Source organism: Balaenoptera borealis, assembly GCF_965194805.1.
Source record: "Balaenoptera borealis genome assembly, chromosome: 1".
NCBI classification, from domain to species: Eukaryota; Metazoa; Chordata; class Mammalia; order Artiodactyla; family Balaenopteridae; genus Balaenoptera; species Balaenoptera borealis.
The window spans coordinates 148,312,428-148,333,000 of record NC_138860.1 but is presented as its reverse complement, the minus strand read 5'-3'; the positions used below and the strand labels follow the sequence as shown (position 1 = coordinate 148,333,000).

Sequence of the window (20,573 nt, the reverse complement as noted above, 5' to 3'; positions counted from 1 at the left end):
AGCCTGTGTTAAGGAGGAAGACTTCAGAGAGTCTGGGAAGGCATGGTGGGAAGGGGAGAGGCAAGCAGTGGGGAGATGTGGGCAGATGTCTGCTTTAGAAAGCTCCCTCTTCATGTGCATACAGGCACTGCTGATAGGAGGGCAGATGGTAGCCATTCTGGACAGGAATCTGTCACTCTTCAGTCATACTAGGTTTATGCATGCCCATAACTCAGCAATTCCACTCGTGGGCACACACGTCAGGGAAATATTCCCATAGGTCCGTAAGGGGAGATGTATGAGGAAGTCTTAGTGTTATCTGTGGTGCAAGGGAGAGGGGACAGCCTGAGGATCCATCCTCGGGAAGTGAATGGGCGCTGTGGAGTCCCACGCAGTAGTTAGGGGCAGTAGGGGTACATGTAGCACCATGGATGGGACCTAAAACCTAGTGCTGAGGGAAAAAACTCTATAAAACATATGCACAAAAGAAGATGCATTTTGCAAGGACACTTACAAACTGAAAATGTACATTAAAACACATTAGAGTGATAGGAGTGGGAAAGGAGGAGGGCTCTGGAGCATAAAAGGGAATAAATCAGAAAACAGAGAGGAAGAAAGCTCATGCAAGAGTGGAGGGAAAGTGCTGGGTCGGGGGTTTGGACAAGAGCACAGACAGGGAGACCCGGCTAGAGGCTTTCGGAGCCTGGCAAGGGCCTGGGCTGCAGTGCAGGATGGAGAGGGTGACTGGACCTGTGGGAGATCGAGGAAGGAGAATTTTCAGAATCTGGTGGTTGACAGGAGGGAGAGCGAGACGTCAGGATGGTGCCCAGGTTTCTGGGTGGATGACTGGGCCAATGGTGTCCCCCACTGAGTGTCCCTCAGGACCAGGAGCAGGTGTGGGGAGGAAGGAGTTCAGTCTGGACGTGGTGAACTTGAGGGGCTTGTCTGCCATGCTAGTGGAGACCGCCCCCAGGTGCTGGCTGGAAACAGATTTGGGATTCATCTGTGCTCAGCAGAGGGATCTGAGGTGGAAACAGATTTGGGATTCATCTGTGCACAGGTGTGAGCTGAGATTCCCTGGGTGAGTGTGCAGAGCAGGAAGAGACGTAAGCCTGAGGGGCACCTACATTTAAGCTCCTGCTGGGGATGAGGAACCCATGAAGTTGACCACACAATCATCTTCCAATAAATGTAGGCCAAGGCCATCAGGATTCTGGGCCTGAGAGAGTAGGAAATGGGGTGGTCATTTTGCATAACCTTGTCCATTGCCAAGAATGTTCACGAGCATTGCCTCGTTTGAATCTCACAGTAGCCATCTGGAATTAAGGGGAAGGCAGGCTGGCTTCATTGCCCACGTTCTCCAGATGAGGACAGGGCTCAAAGACGGTGGGTGCTGTCCAATGTCACGCCAGGAAGCAATAGAAGTGTGGATCCCAAAGGCCTCCCAACTCCCACGCTTGAGCCCTTTCCACCTAGAGACACTGCCGTTTTCATTGGCCAGGACCCTGGTCTCGGTGGCCTTGATAAATAACAGCCACCTATTCTGGGTCTGGGTGGTCTTGAAGCACAACAGAGTCTGATAGGCTCAATTATTTGCCAAGGCCCCCAAGTAGTCTCGAGTTGGAGGGGTCAAGGAGCACTTCCCTCCTCTGAACCTTCCCTACCATCACCTGTAAAATGAGTTCTTACAGGATTTTATAGGAATCAAATTTTAAAAAGGAAGCAAAAAGACTTTGTAGGCTCTGTAGTCAAGAAGGGAAAATAAATGAAGAGAATAAAAGGGAATCCTTAGGGAGCGGGCTAGAGGAGGAAGTGTGGAAAAGGAGGTTTGGATTTAGAGGAAAGGGAGCAATTGGACCAGGTGTTCTGCTGGGTGTGGGTGAGGTAGAAAGGAAAAGACACAGTCCTGGCCCTGGAAGGCTCCACGTGTCATCCTTAGCCCTGCTGTCTGTCTCATCCTCGTGTCAAATAATGAGCAAGACTGCCAGCTCTGCTTCTGGGCTTCAGATCTCTTTTCTCCCCTGGCCTCTCACCAGCATTCTCCTTGTCAATCTCTTAATCCAGACTCCCCCATCAATCCTTCACCTGGCAACCCAGGCCTTCCTAAGACAAATTTGCCCGTAGGTCTGTCAGTGGCTCACTGTCCTCTGCAGGATAAAGGGCTACAGGGCAGTCAGGCCCTCTGGCCCCCACCCACCTTGCTGGCCTTCCTCTTAACTCTTGCGGTAGCCAGCATGCAGGCTGTTGCCCACCCGCATGTCTCTGCACATGGGCTCCCACTGCCTAAAATGCCCAACTTCCCTTCAGCCCCCATCCATCTGCAGAGATAGTCCTCATCTCTGCTCCCAGGTCTGTGTCACCTCCTCTGTGAAACCTCCCTGAACCCCCTAGGGAACACTCACTCCTCTGCGCCTCCACTGCACAGGCTTGTGACCAGCCGGGGTTTAGATTGGTCTGCCACCTGCCTGCCTTTCCTTCTAGACTAGGCTGTGAGCTGCCAAGACTGTAGCACCCGATGGAGGGCCCAGCGGCCATTTGCTGGGTAACCCAGGGGTTGCAGGAAGGCTTACCTGGCCCGGAGGCCTTGTTCCCATCTCAGCTGTGGGGACTGAGGGTAGAGGTGGTTAACCTCAGAAACAGAGTCTGAGCACATCACTCCTTTCCTCAGAACTCTCCAGAAGGTCCCACTGCACGCTGAGGAAAACCCAAACGCTCAGACTCACAGCCCGTTATCCCTCCCACCTACCTTCTACTCACACTCCTTGGTGCACCCCCCGAGCCCAGCCCTCTCTGTTCCCTCCATGGGGAATGCTCTTGAGCAGACAACCCCTGGCCTCTTCCTTTGCTTGAATGCCTGCCCACCCTGTTTAAAACTTTTCTTCCATAGTCCTTGCTACCACCTGACAAACTCTCACATCTTATTTGTTTATTGTCTGTCTCTCTCCTCTACCTTATCAACTCCTAGAGGGCAGGGATTTTACCTGCTTTGCCTAGCGCTGTATACCCAGCGACTAGAACAGGCCTGGAACACGGAAGGAGCTTAGGAAGTATGTGTTGACTGAATGGTTGAATAAATGAATGAATGAAGTAATAGTGGGGTATCGTGGGGCCCTGGGCTTATCCACGACCCCAAAAGTACTCGGGAGGGCGCGGCGGGGCCGGGGCTTCCCAGGGGAGGAGTGGAGTCGGGTCGGCCACGCCCCCAGAAAGGCGGAACCGGAGGCACAAGGGCCGGCGCAGCCCGGAAGATTGAAGGAAGGGCACCCACGCCGCCGGAAGTTGTCGAGCGATTCTCGGCGCCTGGACCGTGGCAGGAGAGCCAGGGAGCTGACATGGAGTGGCCGGAGTCGGATGCGGCCTCTGAGGACGCCATGGACTCGTTCCTGGAAAAGTTCCAGACCCAACCTTACCGCGGCGGGTTCCACGAGGACCAGTGGGAGGAGGTGGGCGGCCCCGGGGTCTCCGCAAGTGTGTGTGTGTGTGTGTGTGTGTGCGTCGTCCGAACTCCTGGGGCCTCCATGGCGCCGAGGCGCCTCCCTCACCTCCGAGCCCTGCCGCTGTCAGCGGAAAGGTGGTTTCTACTTGAGTGTTAAAAATCGGCCCCGAAGTTTTGAGGGTCTTCTTAAGCTGCCAGTACGTTTAGGTGTCCAGGTTTTGGAGTCAGAAACCTGTGACTCCACCACTTACTGGCTGTAATACTGGGTCAGCTATTTCACCTATCTGAGCCCGTCCCCTCATTTGTAAAATTCCTCTAACACCAATCTCGTGGGATTGTGGCGAAGCTGAAGTGAGAGGGTGGGTAAAGTGCCAGGAACATACGAGCGCTCAACTGTTGGTGATTACTACCACTCTTATAAGAATGTGAGAACTGAAGGATCTTTAGGGATTATTCTACACTCTGTTTTACAGATGGGAAACTGGGGCCTGGATAGGGAGAGAGAAAGGCAATCATGACGATTTGCAAATTATGATGAATAAGAAAACTTTGATGTAGAGACATGGAATTGAATGTACCCAGTAGAAAATCCTATTCATGTAGTTCATTCTTCTCTTAACAACCTCCAGGAATTTGAAAAGATCCCCCTATTTATGAAGAAAGCGCCATCAGAAATTGATCCCCAGGAGAATCCTGACTTGGCTTGCCTCCAGTCAATTATTTTTGATGAAGAGCGATCTCCAGAAGGTATCTTCAATGACTCTAACATTTGTTTTGCTCTTCCATTGAATTGAGATAAAGTGTGAGCCAGAAAGCTTTTGATGGATAACAAGAAGTAGTTAGCCCCAGCTAACTTGTCACTATTTATTCCAAATATACTTCTTTGGATACCTACTAAATGCTAGGCATTGGGGATACAGGAATGAATGAGACTGCCCTCAAAGGTTACATTCCAGTGGATAGCCAAACTGCCCTAAAGAATCAGGACAAACCTGTGTCATAAGTGCCAACGTGTAACTATAGGTGCTGTTGGAATACTAAAGGTGAGGGAGGTAGGAGTGGGCTTTCACTGGGTGGGAAATTTGAACTGAATTGTAACAATTTTGTAGGCTTTTGCTAAGTTGAGGAGGGTAATTTGCATTTCAGGGACTCAAACAACATGTGCAAAAACAGAAGTGTAATTTCCCCCCATTTCTTCTGTACTTAAAAAAAAGTCCTCTCAGACTTCCCTGGTGGCATAGTGGTTAAGAATCCGCCTGCCAATGCAGGGCACATGGGTTTGAGCCCTGATTGGGGAAGATCCCACATGCCGCGGAGCAACTAAGCCCGTGTGCCACAACTACTGAGCCTGCGCTCTAGAGCCCGCGAGCCACAACTACTGAGCCCTTGTGCTACAAGTACTGAAGCCTGTGCGTCTAGAGCCCGTGCTCCGCAACAAGAGAAGCCACCGCAATGAGAAGCCCACGCACTGCAATGAAGAGTAGCTCCCGCTCACTGCAACTAGAGAAAGCCCGCGTGCAGCAACGAAGACCCAACGCAGCCATAAATAAATAAATAAGAAAAAAGCAAAATAATATTTGAAAAAAAGAGTTCTCTCTTCAAGAGCTAGGATAAGTATACTTTTTTCCTTTATGCTTTTTTTTTTTTTGTAAGCACTTAATAATCTACCTTGTAAGGTATTTGGGATTGATTGTAGTTAAGTATGTGACTTTATTTCTCCATGGTGATACCCAGTTTTATAGCATTCATTTTTGAGTTTTCTTTCCCTATTGGTTTCTTGTTTTTGTTTGTCATATATTACATTATTGCATGATTTAGAATTATTTTTAATGAGCCCTTTAAAAAATAGGAAATAGTGATCATTTTTTATCTTTTTTGCAGAACAGGCCAGGACCTTTAAAGACGAGGGCAATGATTACTTTAAAGAAAAAGACTATAAGAAAGCTGTGATTTCGTACACTGAAGGATTAAAGAAGAAATGTGCAGACCCTGATTTGAATGCTATTCTTTATTCCAACCGGGCAGCAGCACAGTACTATCTGGGTAATTTATTCCATTATTTAGTACTTTCTAAAAAATTAACTTATGATAAAAACAACTATATGATGGCTAGTGGAGGGTTTGAGAGTGTTGGAGGAAGAGGAGCTTCTTATCCCAGAAGCGTAGGATAGCTTACTCTAACTGAACTCTGCTTTTCTAGATAGACTTGGTGAAAAGGGAAACCAGGTAGGTTGTATAATTCTTACTGTCTGAACCAAATGAGTAACATCAAATACCTTAATACATGAGTTGGTATGATCTGGAATTTTTGAGCCCAAATGCTTCTACTCTCTGTCTCAAAAAAAAAGTTTTTTTCTGGCCTCTTCTCAAGGATGCTAGAAGAGTTAAGGCAATAGAGTTCTTTGTATGAGAGAAACTGTATTAATACAAGGGAGAATTTCTCAAAGAGTATTCTGTGGGACCTTTGAAGTAAAACATTCTTTGGACAAGTAAATTTGGACAGTGCTGCTTCTTCATGGGAGATTTGCAGTGCACATTAATATGTTAATGCTGAGAAAACCTACAGCAAAGAACCTTACCCTGTGATTCTCAGGTTTTATAAGCCCCCTTTTCAAGTAACACTTATTAACATGCAGGACTGTTCTGCAGACATGACTTTGGGAAACACTGATTAATTATTTGGGTGGCATTATTGTTGGTGACTATAGTCTTGGTCTTATTAGACCCATGTTTCTTATCACAGAGTTTTAGAGAGGACCTGGGAATGACCTCAGCCTTTTCTGAGGGGCTGGTAGACAATAAGCCTTGCAGTCTAGCTGGGATAAGTCTGTTGGGACTCGTCACCATTGGAGCAGAGTTTCTTTCTAATCATAGGCCACTCAGCTGTTTTCTCCTTTAGAACTTTAGAGATTATTTGAGCCAACCAGCCCCCTCATTTTACATAGGCCCAGAGAGGGACCCCTTTGGTTAGTGCCAGAACCTTGACTAGAAACCCACTCTTCTTACTTCTGGAGGAATACGTTTTCTTCATTCAGCAAACTGAGTTCTTGTTCCGTGCTAGGCACTGGCATCATAGAAGTGAGCAAGACCTGACCTTTCCCTAAAGGAGTTTAATTCATTTACCTATTCAGTCAGTAAATATAAAGCATTTATTGTGTGCTAGGCACTGCACTGTGAATAAGAGCTACATAGTTCCTTTCCTTGGGGAACTAAAGAATGTCATGTATAGGGCTAATAAGACCAAAAACACCTTGAAAGAAAAAAACCACATGTAATGTGATACCAGAGGAGCAAATGCGTAATACTCAGAGGCAGTCCTTAAATGATGTTACTGCTATGGCTTACAGAGCACTTTCACATTTTTTTATCCCTCTTGATCTCATAGCAGCTATGTAAGATAAATGAGGTTAACAGCTTTATCCCTAGTTAGCAGAGTAAGAAACTGTAGTAAAATGTAGTAATACATGTAGTAAAATGAATTGTCTAAGGGTACACAGTGCTAGCGTTAGGATGTGGAATCAAGTTTTATTCAGAATACACTAAATGGAAGACCCCTTTACCCACGCTTCCAGAGGTACCTGGTGCTGTTGATTCTTTAGTCCTGAGTACTTTGTAGGTTCTACAGTATAGCTTGGTAGCTTTGAGTTTTCCCTCTGCTGGCTTAGAAGTCAGTTTTCTCAAGCCTAATTAGGCATTTAACCTGTGTCTCTTTGTTCTCCAGCTTTAAAATGTGTTCTCCGTTGTTCTCATTCTTGTTGTCTCTGTGGATTTATGGCTTTTTTGTGGCAGAGGGGAAGTGGTAGGGGTTGAACTGCGTGTGTTCAGTCTACTGCCTTTAACCAGAAGTTTTTGGATTTCTCTTATATGTATTTTTTTCCATAGTTAGGATCATGCTGTTCTTCCAATTTTGTATTCAGTTCTTTTCACTTAATTTTATAACAATTTCACCTGTCATTAAATTATTTGTGAATACTATTTTAATAGCTACATAAAGTTGCATCATATGGACATACCAGTGTTTACACTATTTGCTTTACTATTCTGCTGTTGTTGAGTATATAGCTGCTTTTAGGTTTTTTTAAGTAATGCAAAAATGAACAAAGTTAGTGATAAAGTTTTTCCAATAGTTCTGATTATTCTTTAGGATTTGGCAAACTATGACTCACAGGCCACATCTGGATCCCTGACCTCCTGTGAGCTAAAAATGTTTTTTACATTTTTAAAGGATTCTAAAACAAAGAAGAATGTATAACAGACCATATGTAGCCTGTAAAGTCTGAAATATTTACTATATGGCCCTTTAGAGAAAAATTTTGCTGACCCCCCGGGCTAGAGTTTTAGAAGTGAAATTAATAGGTAAATACCAAGCTGTTAAGTAATACTTACAGTATTAACTAGAAAGTGAAAGTCTATCTCATGCCTCCTAGTTTGGATAACCAGTGTGTATGATTGCACACCTTTTTTAAATGCATTTACAAATATATATGTGTGTGTACCTGTGTCTGTATATTTAGATTGGTTTGTTTTATAAAGATGGGCTTCTATACACACTGAGCCACCACTTAAAATAATATAGCACAGACATCCTATCATGCTTTTACATGCAGAACTGTCTTACTCTTTTTAATAGCTGTATAGTATTTAGTAGTATGGATTTACCATAGTTTATTTCATCATTACTAAATTGAGGATATTTAGGTTATCTCCAGCTTTTCATAATTAAAAGTAATGCAGCAGTTAACATGCTTTTACATTTATCCTTGTACATTTTTGCAAGCATTTTTTTTGTTTTGTTTTTTTGCGAGCATTTTTTTTTTTAACACCTTTATTGTTTTGCAAGCGTTTTTAAGGATCAGTTCTTAGAAGAGTATTGTTGGGTCAAAGTGTATGTACAAAGTGCATGCCAATTTGCTCTCTAATTGACTCTTAGAGTGTCCTTTTTCCATATCTTCACCAATATTGGATATTATCTGTTTTTAGTTTTTACCAATTTCATGTTAATTTTAATTTCTCTAATCATTAGTGTTGTTGAGTATCTCTCCATATGCTTACTAGCCATTTATAGTTGTTCGGTGGGTTGCCTGATGCTGTAAACATTTCTAAGGTGCTTGATGAGCACAACTATTTTTTTTTTTTCTATTGGGTTGGCCAAAAAGTTCGTTCAGGTTTTTCTGTAAGATGTTATGGAAAAACCCGAACAAACCTTTTGGCCAACCCAATATAAACAGTTGCTCTGATTTTTATTTCTCCAAGATTGTCCAAGAGTGTTTTTGTTTCTGCACACAAAATTTTGGAAGTAATCTGATCTCAAAACATGTTTTCTCTTTTACTAAATGGTGTTTTGTTAGGCAATTTTCGTTCTGCTCTCAATGATGTGACAGCTGCCAGAAAGCTAAAACCCTGCCACCTGAAAGCAATAGTAAGAGGTAAGTCTTGTAGAGCTGCAATATGATTGTCATCACGGAAAAGCTGGCATGCACTGCACCAGAAGTATTTTAAGCTTTGATATGAAGGTGCTAAGATACTAATGCAGTCACCTTATTTTTGCCATCTTGATATTAAGTCCTTGTCAATAGCAACATGCCATTTTTAAAAGAATTCCCCAGAGAATAATCCAACCCTCTGTGTTTTAAGAATTTGTAGAGAAATTGAAACTCCTCATTTTAAATTAATAAAGAATAAAATTAATTAAAATAAAGCAGTTCTAAAAGCCACATTCTAATTTTTTTTCCACATTAGCTGATTGAAAGGCAAGATCTTCAAATGCCATGTTAATGCTAGTTAAAAGATAAGTTATGGGACTTTTGCTGCTAACTCTAATGCTGAGATGTTCCCAGATTATTTTTTCTCTTGTAGTCTGACCTTTATGTGTAATAATAGTGCTTTTATTACTTTTATACTTCACCTTTTTTTTGAGAAGCTCAAAGGTGATTTGTAAACTTTAATTTATTCATTACATATTAATCTCTGTATCCTCATTGACCAACTTAAAATGCTTTATCAAAGTTATTGCTTAAGTAATCATGGTTAGGGGGTTTAAGTAGATCTAGGTCCTTCAGCTGTAGGGAAAGGAGGTACTAAACAAGGATGAGCAAGTAAATTGAGTATAGTCCTGTGGAATTTGCCACAGGCTGGAAGTCTGTACTTTGAATTGTCACTTTTACCTTACCATGTGACCTTGGCGAGACACCCACTCTGAGTATCAGTATGCCCATCTCTAGAAGATGAGGTTGGATTCTATTAACATTTAAGCCCTTACAGTTCTGATATTTTTAAATTCTGTGGAAAGCCCAAAGGCTAACTGGAGAAAAAACATTAAAGGAGAGGCAGCTTAAACTGGTAGCCATCAAGAACAATTTTAGGAGAGACCTAATGTCTTTGGTCTTGCCATTGCTTTTGTGAATGACTGAGACAAATTCTGCTTTCTCTCTACATTTAAAGAAAGTCATCTGAGATGAGCTTTATTCTTCTCATTTATAGATGAGGAACCTGAAGCTCAGGGATGCTCAGTCCTTTGATGTTCAGTTGGTAAATGACAGCCAGATTTCCAGTCCAGATCTGTCTGATTCCAAAGACTGTGTTCTTTGCCACTAAGCTGTAGCCTTCCCTACTTTAGGAGTCCTTGATACCAGAAAGGCTTACAGGAGTTTTGAGCTGAATGGGCCCTAGAAATCCTTCTGATCTAAGATACAAGAAATAGTCTTCCTTGTCTGGGGAATGTACTACAAGGGTCTTTATCATCCATTTTCCCTTCAGGGTGCTGGCTGGTGGCTGGTTAAGGTTGGGGGTCCCGTTCAGGGATGGCTTTTCCCATGCCTGTTGTCCACAGATACTAAGGGTGCTGGGTTCTACAGGTGCCTTATGCCATCTGGAACTGAAAAACTATGTCGAGGCTGTGAACTGGTGCAATGAGGGGCTGCAGATAGATGCCACAGAGAAGAAGCTTCTGGAAATGAGGGCTAAAGCAGACAAGTTGAAGGTTGGTGGCAAAATCAGCCAATTGGCATTTGTTAATTAGCATTAATTAATTAATTAGCATTTCCCAGATTGTATCTTGGGTCATAGTAAACTTTTTCTTCTTTAAAACAAAACCCAGGGAATTCCCTGGCGGTCCAGTGGTTAGGACTCGGCGCTGAGGGCCCAGGTACAATCCCTGGTCAGGAACTAAGATCCTGCAAGCCATGTGTGGGATCAGCCAAAACAACAACAGCCAGCCAAAACAACAACAACAACAACAACAAACAAAACCCCAAATCAGTCCTTACCCTTGGCACTCTGGAGGATACAGATAAGTAAACAAGCAAGTAAATAAATAATTATAATGTAATAGAGGCAAGGAAGAATACATAGTACTTGATAAATTTATGACTATTATGATTTGAATAAATAGATTAGTGCCATAGTCTAGTCTGCACACTGACTATAGCTATTGAAAGAGAGGAGGGGAAAGGACAGTTAAACATTTAAGCAAAATCTTAAGCTTCTGTAATACTGTGTAACTACCAGCATTAAGACACCTATAACTTGCTCATGAAATGCTACATTTCTGGCACATAACAGCAACAGTGATGATAAAATTAACAGTAATAACAGACTGCCAACACTACCAAAAAAAATCCAACATTTAGATATCACTTACTGTATGTATGTTCCAAGTGCTATTTAAAAATTTTTACTTATATGAATCCATCTGAACCACACACAGTCCTATAAGAGAGGCACTATTCTAATTCACCTTCCACTAGTGAGGTAGCTAAAGCAGAGAGATCAGGAAGTTGCCCAAGTCACACAACTGGTGAAGCTGGGCTTCAAAGTCAGGCTGTTTGGCTCCAGAGTCCACATTCTTAGTCCTGTGCATTATTGCCTCACAAGTCTGTCCAGTACAAATCCAGACTTGAGTTCTCTTGATTCCTGGTCTAGGTTCACTGCTTATACTATGGAATGGGAATTTTCAGTGCCAAGGGAGCCTAGAGCTGGCCTTGAACAGGGATAAGTTTTAGTCAGAGGTCATTTTGGTCATATCTACAAAAGTAGATATGTGTGGACCCACATGGCTCAATAACAGAATCCTGAGCCTAGGCAACTAGGTGTGGGCCAGAATTTCTAAAAGTGGTATACACAAGAGAGAAGATCTAAAGGGCTACTGTGGAAGGCCATCGCCGAGCTTATCTGCAGAAAAACCCTTGTTCGACTTAAATGAAAGCTTTTAGGTCCTGCAGCATAATTAAAGGGAGATTTCAGGGCCCAAAAGCCTGACATTAGGTATAGGTGACATTGCTTGCAGAGTATCAGGATTGTACCCTTTTATCTGAGTATAAATTGATTCTGGATTCCCATGTGCTTGGTATATGTGAGCAATAGACCCATATGGTTATGTTAAGATCAGACAAAATAGACTTCAAGGCAATGATTGTTACCAGAGATAAAGCAAGGCATTTTTTTTTTTTAATGATGAAAGGGTCAGTTTATTAAGCATATTTAACAATTCTAAATGTGTATGTACCTAATAATAGAACTTCAAAATGTATGAAGCAAAAATTGACAACTCAAAGAAGGAAGAGACAAATGTATAAATAGGTAGAAATGTCAACATCCCTCTCTCAGAGTAACTGATAGACTTAAGTAGATAAATCAGTAAAGAGAAGTGATGTCAGCAAAAATAGCCAACTAAAGACCTGGAAAAATTTTCTCCATAAAGTCAATGGAAAATGGACCAAAATGGTCAATTAACTTTTTCATAACTCTGAAATGAACGGAAGGCTTGCAGCAATCTGGGTAGTGTTTGTTCAGGAAAAATGGCTGAACCTCCATAAGAACAGCAAGCTTTGTGGCATTTTTAACTTGCCCTATCCCCATCTCCTCCCTCCCTAGTTCCATAGTAGCCTTAAAAGCCAACAGCCCACAATCATGGTGAAAATGAGCAGCCTGGCAGCCACCAGAGGAGGCAGAACAGGATTAGAGCTCCTGCAAAGCCCCGTTCCCAGAGGATTGTCATTATTTGACCATCTAGAAGATCCCACTTACAAGTTGTTTTTATTTGACACATCTTGAAGCTATCCCAGTAGGAAAAGCTTTTTCACAGAGTGTTGGTGTAGGAGGCATTTGTTAAAAACAATTTGAGGCAGTTATTTAAGATTGCATCTGCCTGAGGCAGTGGAAAACTCCAGAGGCAAATAATAGGCTTACCAGAAAACTTAAAAGGAAAAGCTGGGGAATGAGATTCTGTAGGGGCTTTGAAAAGCTCCAACATATTCCTGGGAATCTAGAAGGTCACATATGTGCTCTTGCTATGCATGTGCTCAGGAAAGATCTAAGAACGTCCTAAGCTCTCACCTCTGGCTGATTTGGAAGCTTTGTGCCAGCAGGAACTGAAGGCTAAGGCTGAATTGTTAACTGCTGGGGTAATTGTTGAAGCCTTGTCCAGACATGCCTGCAGAGCCCCTTGGCAAAGACTGGGAGACTTTTTGGTTTCAGGCGTTTAGGGAAATATGTCCAGTCATTATCTCACCACTAAGCTAACTGGAGACTTTAGTAGTCACATATAACAGAGAATACAGGCTTTACAGAATTAGTTCAGAAAAGTCACTAAACAAACAATAGCAACAGCAACAACAAACACTGCGGAGGGGAGAGAGAGAATATGATTTCCAGAGTTGCCACGTTATATTATTTTAAATGTCCAGTTTTCAACAAAAAATTACAAGACATGCAAAGGATCAAAGTGTGGTCCATATCCAGGAAAAGAAATCAACAGAAACTGTCCCTGAGGAAGCCCAGACATGAGACTTAAAAGATAAAAAACTTTCAACCAGCTATTTAAAATATGTTCTAAGAATTGTTGCCTGAAAAAAAATGCACAACCTAGAAGTTGAGAATTAAGTTTTATTCAGCAGACTTACTGAGGACTTAAGCCTGGGATACAACCTCTCAGAGAGCTCTGAAGGACTGTTCTGAACAGGTAGGGGAGAAGCAAAGATATAGGAGTTTTTGGGAAAAAAAAAACCCATGTGATCGAACATCAAAAGACTACTGCTAATTAAAGAAACAGACATTTCAAGTTAATGAATTTAGTGCTTTTCTATATGGGAAGATGGGCTTATTGAAATTATTCCTTTGATATACACGTTAACTATAGGACCAGTATTCTGTTTTTTTCCATGCTGAGCATCCCTTAGGATGCACTGTCAGGGTGGCTGCAGTGGCTGATGGCTTGATGACCACAAAATTCTTTGTTTACTGAAATGGCAGGTTACATTCTTTGTCCACAGTGCCTCCTCTTGATCATAAATTCGACCAATGTTTGGGAGGCATTTCATGACCAATTTTTTCCCACTGTGCTAGGAAGGCTCATTCCTAGATCAGGCAAAGAGTCTGTTGGGAGGCTACTCAATGTGCTAATTTTGGATCAGGTCCTGTTGATAATCTTAAATTCTCTGGATCGCCTGTCTTACTAGTCTGTTACCCAGGAAATGTTTTCCCTTGTTGCTCCTTCCCATATCTAGAGTTGCACTATTACAATTATTCTGTGTAGAGCTGTATATATGATCAACTGCCTCAAGATGTTTAACCATCATTAATTTTGTTGGAGGCCTGGTTATACATTGGGTAATGCAAGAGACAACAATCTTATAAAACAGACAGGATATAGGTAATATAGCTAGTAAATTAATAAAGTTGTAGTGCAGCAAAGAGAGGCACAGGGTATAAATAAATAATTTGAAAGCAACAAGAGAGAACAAGTTAAAATAATGGTTAGTATAGCTAGTTGCAATATTGTCACAGTAAGCCATCAGGTCCACAGGGGAGCCAGCTGCAGAAGCCAAATGCAGGAGGGATCAGGTAGAGAGAAAAAAATGTTTCATCTTTGTTTACAAAGGTATACTTTCTCAACTTGTTGTGGGTCATGGTTGCCATAAGAGGAAAGCTTTTCTGGAAAGCCAAGATTAAAAGCCAGTATATTTCAGAAAAAGTCATAAAATTATAAATCATATTTATCAGTTCATTCAGTCCCATGTAATTAAGTCCTGTTGATCTAGATGGAGGCATTGGGTTTTCCATTAGAGTTTTGTAATTTTTTTTTTTAAATAAATGTATTTATTTTATTTTATTTATTTTTGGCTGTATTGGGTCTTTGTTGCTGCGCACAGGCTTTCTCTAGCTTCATTGAGCGGGGGCTACCCTTCGCTGTGGTGCGCGGGCTTCTCATTGTGGTGGCTTCTCTTGTTGTGGAGCGTGGGCTTTAGGTGCGCGGGCTTCAATAGTTATGGCTCGCGGGCTCTAGAGCGCAGGCTCAGTAGCTGTGGGCTTAGTGGCTCCGCAGCATGTGGGATCTTCCCAGACCAGGGCTCGAACCCGTGTCCCCTGCCTTGGCAGGCAGATTCTTAACCACTGTGCCACTAGGGAAGCCCCTTTTGGAATTTCTTACCCATTTCAGTGGTATGATCTAAAAGTTATCAGAAATTAATATTTTTCAAAGTCCTTCTTGTGAATCTTCTTGAAGGTTTTCATTTTATAAAAGCATCAAAGTAGAACAATGATTGTCTTAAATGACAAAAGACTTAAAATGGCATGGTTAAAGATCTGATTACAATGTAATTGACAAGAAACTTGGTTATTTCTGTGACATACAACATTTTAAGATAATAATTAGAATTATGACTGATAACATACCAGGACATAATCAGATTTTTAGGAATTCCATATAAAATTTGGAATATCTATATTAACATTTACCCACACAGCATAATCTAAGAAGGTTTATCTCCAATCACTTGACAATGTTTTTTAAGTAATTTAACATACCAAATAAACCTAATTAGTTTAGTATTCCTCTGAGATGCCTCAGCGTTCCTTTGAAGCTTCCCAGAGTTAGCTAGAGGTCAAAAGAACTTCAGTTAGAATTTGATATTTGGGAAGTGTGTCAAGAATATCAAAAAGGTTTCAAAAGGTTTGACTTGGTCAAATAGGATCATAGGTCATTGTGAAACAATACTTATTCACTTAACCAAAGTGACAAAAGATTTCAAAAACAGGGACTTCCCTGGTGGTGCAGTGGTTAAGAATCTGCCTGCCAATGTACGGGACACGGGTTCGATCCCTGGTCCAGGAAGATCCCACATACCGTGGAGCAACTAAGCCCATAAGCCACAACTACTGAGACTGAGTGCCACAGCTACCGAAGCCTTCATGCCCTAGAGCCCACATGCTGCAACTACTGAAGCCTGCTTGCTCTAGGGCCCATGTGCCACAACTGCTGAGCCCATGCGCTGCAACTAATGAAGCCCGTGCACCTAGAGCCTGTGCTCCACAACAAGAGAAGCCATCACAGTGAGAAGCCCGTGCACCACAACCAAGAGTAGCCCTGCTTGCCGCAACTAGAGAAAGCCTGTGTGCAGCAACAAAGACTCAATGCAGGCAAAAATTTAAAAAAAAAATAATAAAAGATTTCAAAAGCAAATACACATCACCTAAAGGCAAGGAAACCCATATTATCTGTTATCAAAAACAGTATTCCAAGAAAATTTTTTTCTCTTTATAGAGAGAGGAACCAAATCTAGTCCTGCACCAACCTACTTTTAATAACAAAATCCATTTACCTCATTAATTTAATCCAAGCCTGACCATGTGCAAAACTCCTTTTTCAGGGCTCCCTTTCTACAAACCTTCCACAACTTTCTGTATCCATATTAGTTTGTTCCTTATTTTTCCATCTAGAAACAACCAGCTCTAGGACAAAATCACTTGTTCCCCTTAACATGTATTTCCATTCCTCATACCTTCTTTTGCTGAAAACACACATCGTACTTTACTTGCATACTGAAACATTTCCCTTATTGTTTTTAGTGGCTTTAATTACATATTACAGTTTTAACCTTTAAAAATCTTAATCTCTAGCAAAAATTGACAAGCAGCAAGTAATTGTGAACTGTTTGTCATACTAGCATTTCCTGATTGACAAATTTAGGAATATTCTAGAACCTCTGGAAACATATATCTTCTCATAGCATAATTTCTTTCCTCAATGTGGTACAAGACATGTGTCTAATAAACCCAAACATCTTTAGTTTCCCTCTTGTAAAGAGACAAAAGTAGGTAAATTTAGACCTGTTTAGCAATTAATGTTCCAGTATTTTATTTGAAATGACTTGGATATTCAATGAATTCTCATCATTTAATTTAACTTAGCAAAACTCAAGTTACCAAAAATCAGGAGAAACTAGATAGACATATTCCTTAGAGTTCACCTGTAAACTCTTGTCTCATTTACCTTTATTTTATAACTTATGAAGATATCATCGTACTGCGGATGAAGAATGTCACCTGCTATTATCAGTAAACAGAGGATGTTGCAGCCATCAAGCCATCAGCCACTGCAGCTGCCCCTGACTGTGCACCCTGAGGGGATTCAGGATGGAGGAAAAAACAGGATACTGGCCCTAGATAGTTAAGATATAACATATATATCAAAGGAATGATTTCAGTGAGCCCAGACTCTTGCATCTTCCCATACATAGAAAAGTGTTAAATTCATTAACTTGAGATGTCTGTTTTTATTTAACAGTAATCTTTTGATGTTCCAACTACCTGGTTTTATGTAGAAACTATATATCCTGGCTCCTCCCTTACCTCTTCAGAGCAGTTCCTAGAGCTGTCTGCCTCCCAGGCTTAAGTCCTCAGCAAGTCCTCCAAATAAAACATAATTCTCAACTTTTAGATTGTGCATTTTTTTCAGTCAACAATACCAAGTTAATTTTTCTTGCTGATGAACTCTGCAACAAATAACATGAACTTAGTTAACCTAGGTACAATAAAAGTAAGGTATGTCTATATTGATTAAACCAACAAACAAGCTTAAGCTAGCTCTATTACAGATACAATTTAATATTGGATATTTCCTAGGTCATGTGAACCTGAAACTCATTCTGGCCAGTTTCCCCATTATATTTAGAAAAATTTAATTTGTAAGTGCTTACTTTTAAGTCAGTTAAATGGACCTCTTTTATAAACTTAATTTTGATAATATTTTCCAGAGGTAGAGACATCTTGTATATATAATGTACACACAGACATATAAACAGACAAAACTAGAGATCTCGTAGCTTTAACATGTAGTTATGAATCAGGTATTATAATATAAACTTACTAATTTATAAATACCAGTTGGAATAAGTTAAATTTATTTGCTCAGATGACTAAGGCTTATACTGTTTGTGGAAAAGACTTAAGGTTTATATTTGTCCTTGATAAATCCCTTAAGGAAGCTATAAGTTAGATTTTGAGTGAGGGAGCCTTTCCAGCAGTTTGAGTTTAAAAGAGCCTTTTTGGGGCTTTCCTGGTGGCACAGTGGTTGAGAGTCTGCCTGCCAATGCAGGGGACACGGGTTCGAGCCCTGGTCTGGGAAGATCCCACATGCCGCGGAGCGGATGGGCCCGTGAGCCACAATTACTGAGCCTGCGCGTCTGTAGCCTGTGCTCCGCAACAAGAGAGGTCTGTTGTTAAGACCAAGGCTTGTCGACTGGATCCTGATGGAAACTAGTTAAAGGTATAAAAGATGACAGAATAGGGTTTCCCTGGTGGCAAAGTGCTTAAGAATCTGCCTGCCAATAGGCCGCGATAGTGAGAGGCCCGTGCACCGCAATGAGGAGTAGCACCTGCTTGCCGCAACTAGGGAGGGCCCTCGCGCAGAAACGAAGACCCAACACAGCCATAAATAAATAAATAAATAAATAAACCCTAGCATATATATTAAAAGAAGAGCCTTTTTGTCTCCTTTGGTTTCAGGTTTTACCTGATTGAGCTAACTAGGCTCAGTCTCAGGTCTTTGTGGGCTGTATTTACATTTCTGATTTGTAGAGGTTTGCAACACAGAGGCAGTTGCTTTAAGTTCTCTAAAGAGCTGGTCTGCTGCCTAAAGGATATTAAAAGATTGATTTGCCTGACTATATTTTCTTTAATTTGCATTTTTATATCAGTGAGAAAATTTCCAACTATCTGAAAATTAAGAGTTCTATGTTCCAGAACTTTAGGGTTCAATTTATCACGCCTTCAAAAGTTTGCACAAGGCATTCAACCAAGGCTCTCTTTCTGAGTGTATAGGGTAAACCCAGAGCAAAAAAATCTCTATTATTATTATTATTGGCCCCTGAATATTAACTCCCAGCTTTTATTTCATATAGTGTGGGCTCAGGTAACCTTGTTGGTTTCTTTTAGTATGTTTAATATTGTCTGAGGGGCAGATTTATATGTGCTGTCTTATAATAGCAGGCAGGAGAAGCATTCCCCAGTGAGACATAATGTCTATCCTACAATATAATTAGGCAAAAGGGATATAACCGTCTTACATAAAGTCCATTTAAATAGACCAATTTATATAAACTTCCATCTCTATTCTGTCAACTTTTTTTAAAAAATTTATTTAATTATTTTTGGCTGCATTGGGTCTTCGTTGCTGTGCGTGGGTTTTCTCTAGTTGCGGTGAGCGGGGACGACTATTCGTTGTGGTGCGCTGGCTTCTTATTGCGGTGTCTTCTCTTGTTGCAGAGCACGGGCTCTAGGCATGCGGGCTTCAGTAGTTGTGGCTCTTGGGCGCAGGCTCAGTAGTTGTGGCGCATGGGCTTAGTTGCTCCACGGCATGTGGAATCTTTCTGGACCAGGGCTCGAACCTTTGTCCCCTGCATTGGCAGGCAGATTCTTAAGCACTTTGCCACCAGGGAAACCCTATTCTGTCATCTTTTATACCTTTAACTAGTTTCCATCAGGATCCAGTCGACAAGCCTTGGTCTTAACAACAGTCCTAGAAGCTTTCTTTTCTTTTTATCCCTCAACCATTTTATCTATTTTTGTATAAAAGGCTCTGGGGTCCCCAGTGAGAGATTGAGCCAAGGCACTCAGGCCTTTTTGTCAATCTTTTAACTTGATTAATTGGCCTAACTGTTGCCCCAAGTAATTGTTGGTCAGTTATCTCAGTGTAGTTTTTTTCCAGCCTTTTAAATATATATATATATATATATATATATATATATATATATATATATGTACACACACACGCATGCACACACACACACACACACACACACATACATACATACACACATAACACATAGTTTTTAAACTGGGGTAAATAGAGCAGACTTGTTTGGGGCCCTTTAATGTTGGGGACCAATAGAGGGTCCCTTTGGCCCATCCAACCTTAGGTAGTGTTGTATCAGAACCTTTTTAATCCTATTAATGTTCATGTTATTTATCCCATTTCTTAATAACCATCTAAAGATTTCTTTATGTATTTGGGATGAGACCCTTTAACATTTCCACCTTGTTGGGCAGAAGTCTCTAGACTTTCTTTCAGTTTTTTTCTTAATTCCCTGTTAACCTAATTAACATTAATTATCCTAATGTTTTTATTGGCATCCGTAAGACCCATTGAGGGGAAGCAGAGACCACAAATAAGGCTTCCCAAACTGTTTTTTTGTTTGTTTTAAACTAAGGAGTTCTGGGAATTCCCTGGCGATCCAATGGTTAGGACTCCACGCTTTCACTGCCTAGGGCGTGGGTGTGAAGTAAGATCCTGCAAGCCATGCGGCCAAAATTAAATAAGTTAATTAAATAAACAGACTAAGGAGTTCTTAGGTTAACCATTTTACGTATATATATTTTCCACCTTCTAATTTGGCTTTATCATAGGTACCAATAAAATAGCTGTTTATAATGAGAGCTCTCTAAAAAATATACCAATTTAGAATTTTCTCCAATTTAAAAGATCCATTGTCTGGCCATTAACTAGATATATCCTAATAGTGACTCAAACCAATAAGATGCAAGAGGCGTCCCCACAGGAGAGTGCGAAGGATGCCGCCTATACAAGATCTAGAAAGCGTATTCCCAAAAACAGCGTAAGAAAGTAAAGGCCTTTGTTGTACAGGCCGACGCAACTAAGGTTAAGATGACAAAAGCCCCTGAGAATTGGCACAGTCAGACAAAAGACTGCTCAGAATCCCAGTCTGTTCGATTGGTTGTGAAATGTACACCATATGTGTACCTTCCAGATGGCAGAGAACAGGCTCTTAAAACACACACACACACCCACCCACCCACCCACCCACCACATTGAAGAAGATCAGGTAGAACGTTTTCATCTCAAAGGCACAGGGAGAGAAAAGCC

General features: G+C 41.4%; 1 protein-coding gene across 3 annotated transcripts in view; it reads left to right on the top strand.

Annotated features, from left to right (window-relative positions):
* The first annotated feature begins 3,251 nt into the window (after nt 1–3,251).
* Nucleotides 3,252–20,573, top strand: part of TTC4 (tetratricopeptide repeat domain 4) — a 37,588-nt gene continuing 20,266 nt past the window's right edge. For 2 of the 3 annotated variants that reach the window (XM_082358546.1, XM_082358547.1), the window contains exons 1-5: nt 3,252–3,422; nt 4,045–4,162; nt 5,297–5,458; nt 8,764–8,841; nt 10,270–10,394. In XM_082358546.1, the coding sequence (XP_082214672.1) occupies nt 3,312–3,422; nt 4,045–4,162; nt 5,297–5,458; nt 8,764–8,841; nt 10,270–10,394 (594 nt within the window). In that variant the 5' untranslated portion in view covers nt 3,252–3,311. The remainder of the gene's footprint in view (nt 3,423–4,044; nt 4,163–5,296; nt 5,459–8,763; nt 8,842–10,269; nt 10,395–20,573) is intronic. The other variant, XM_082358545.1, reaches the window with a different exon arrangement.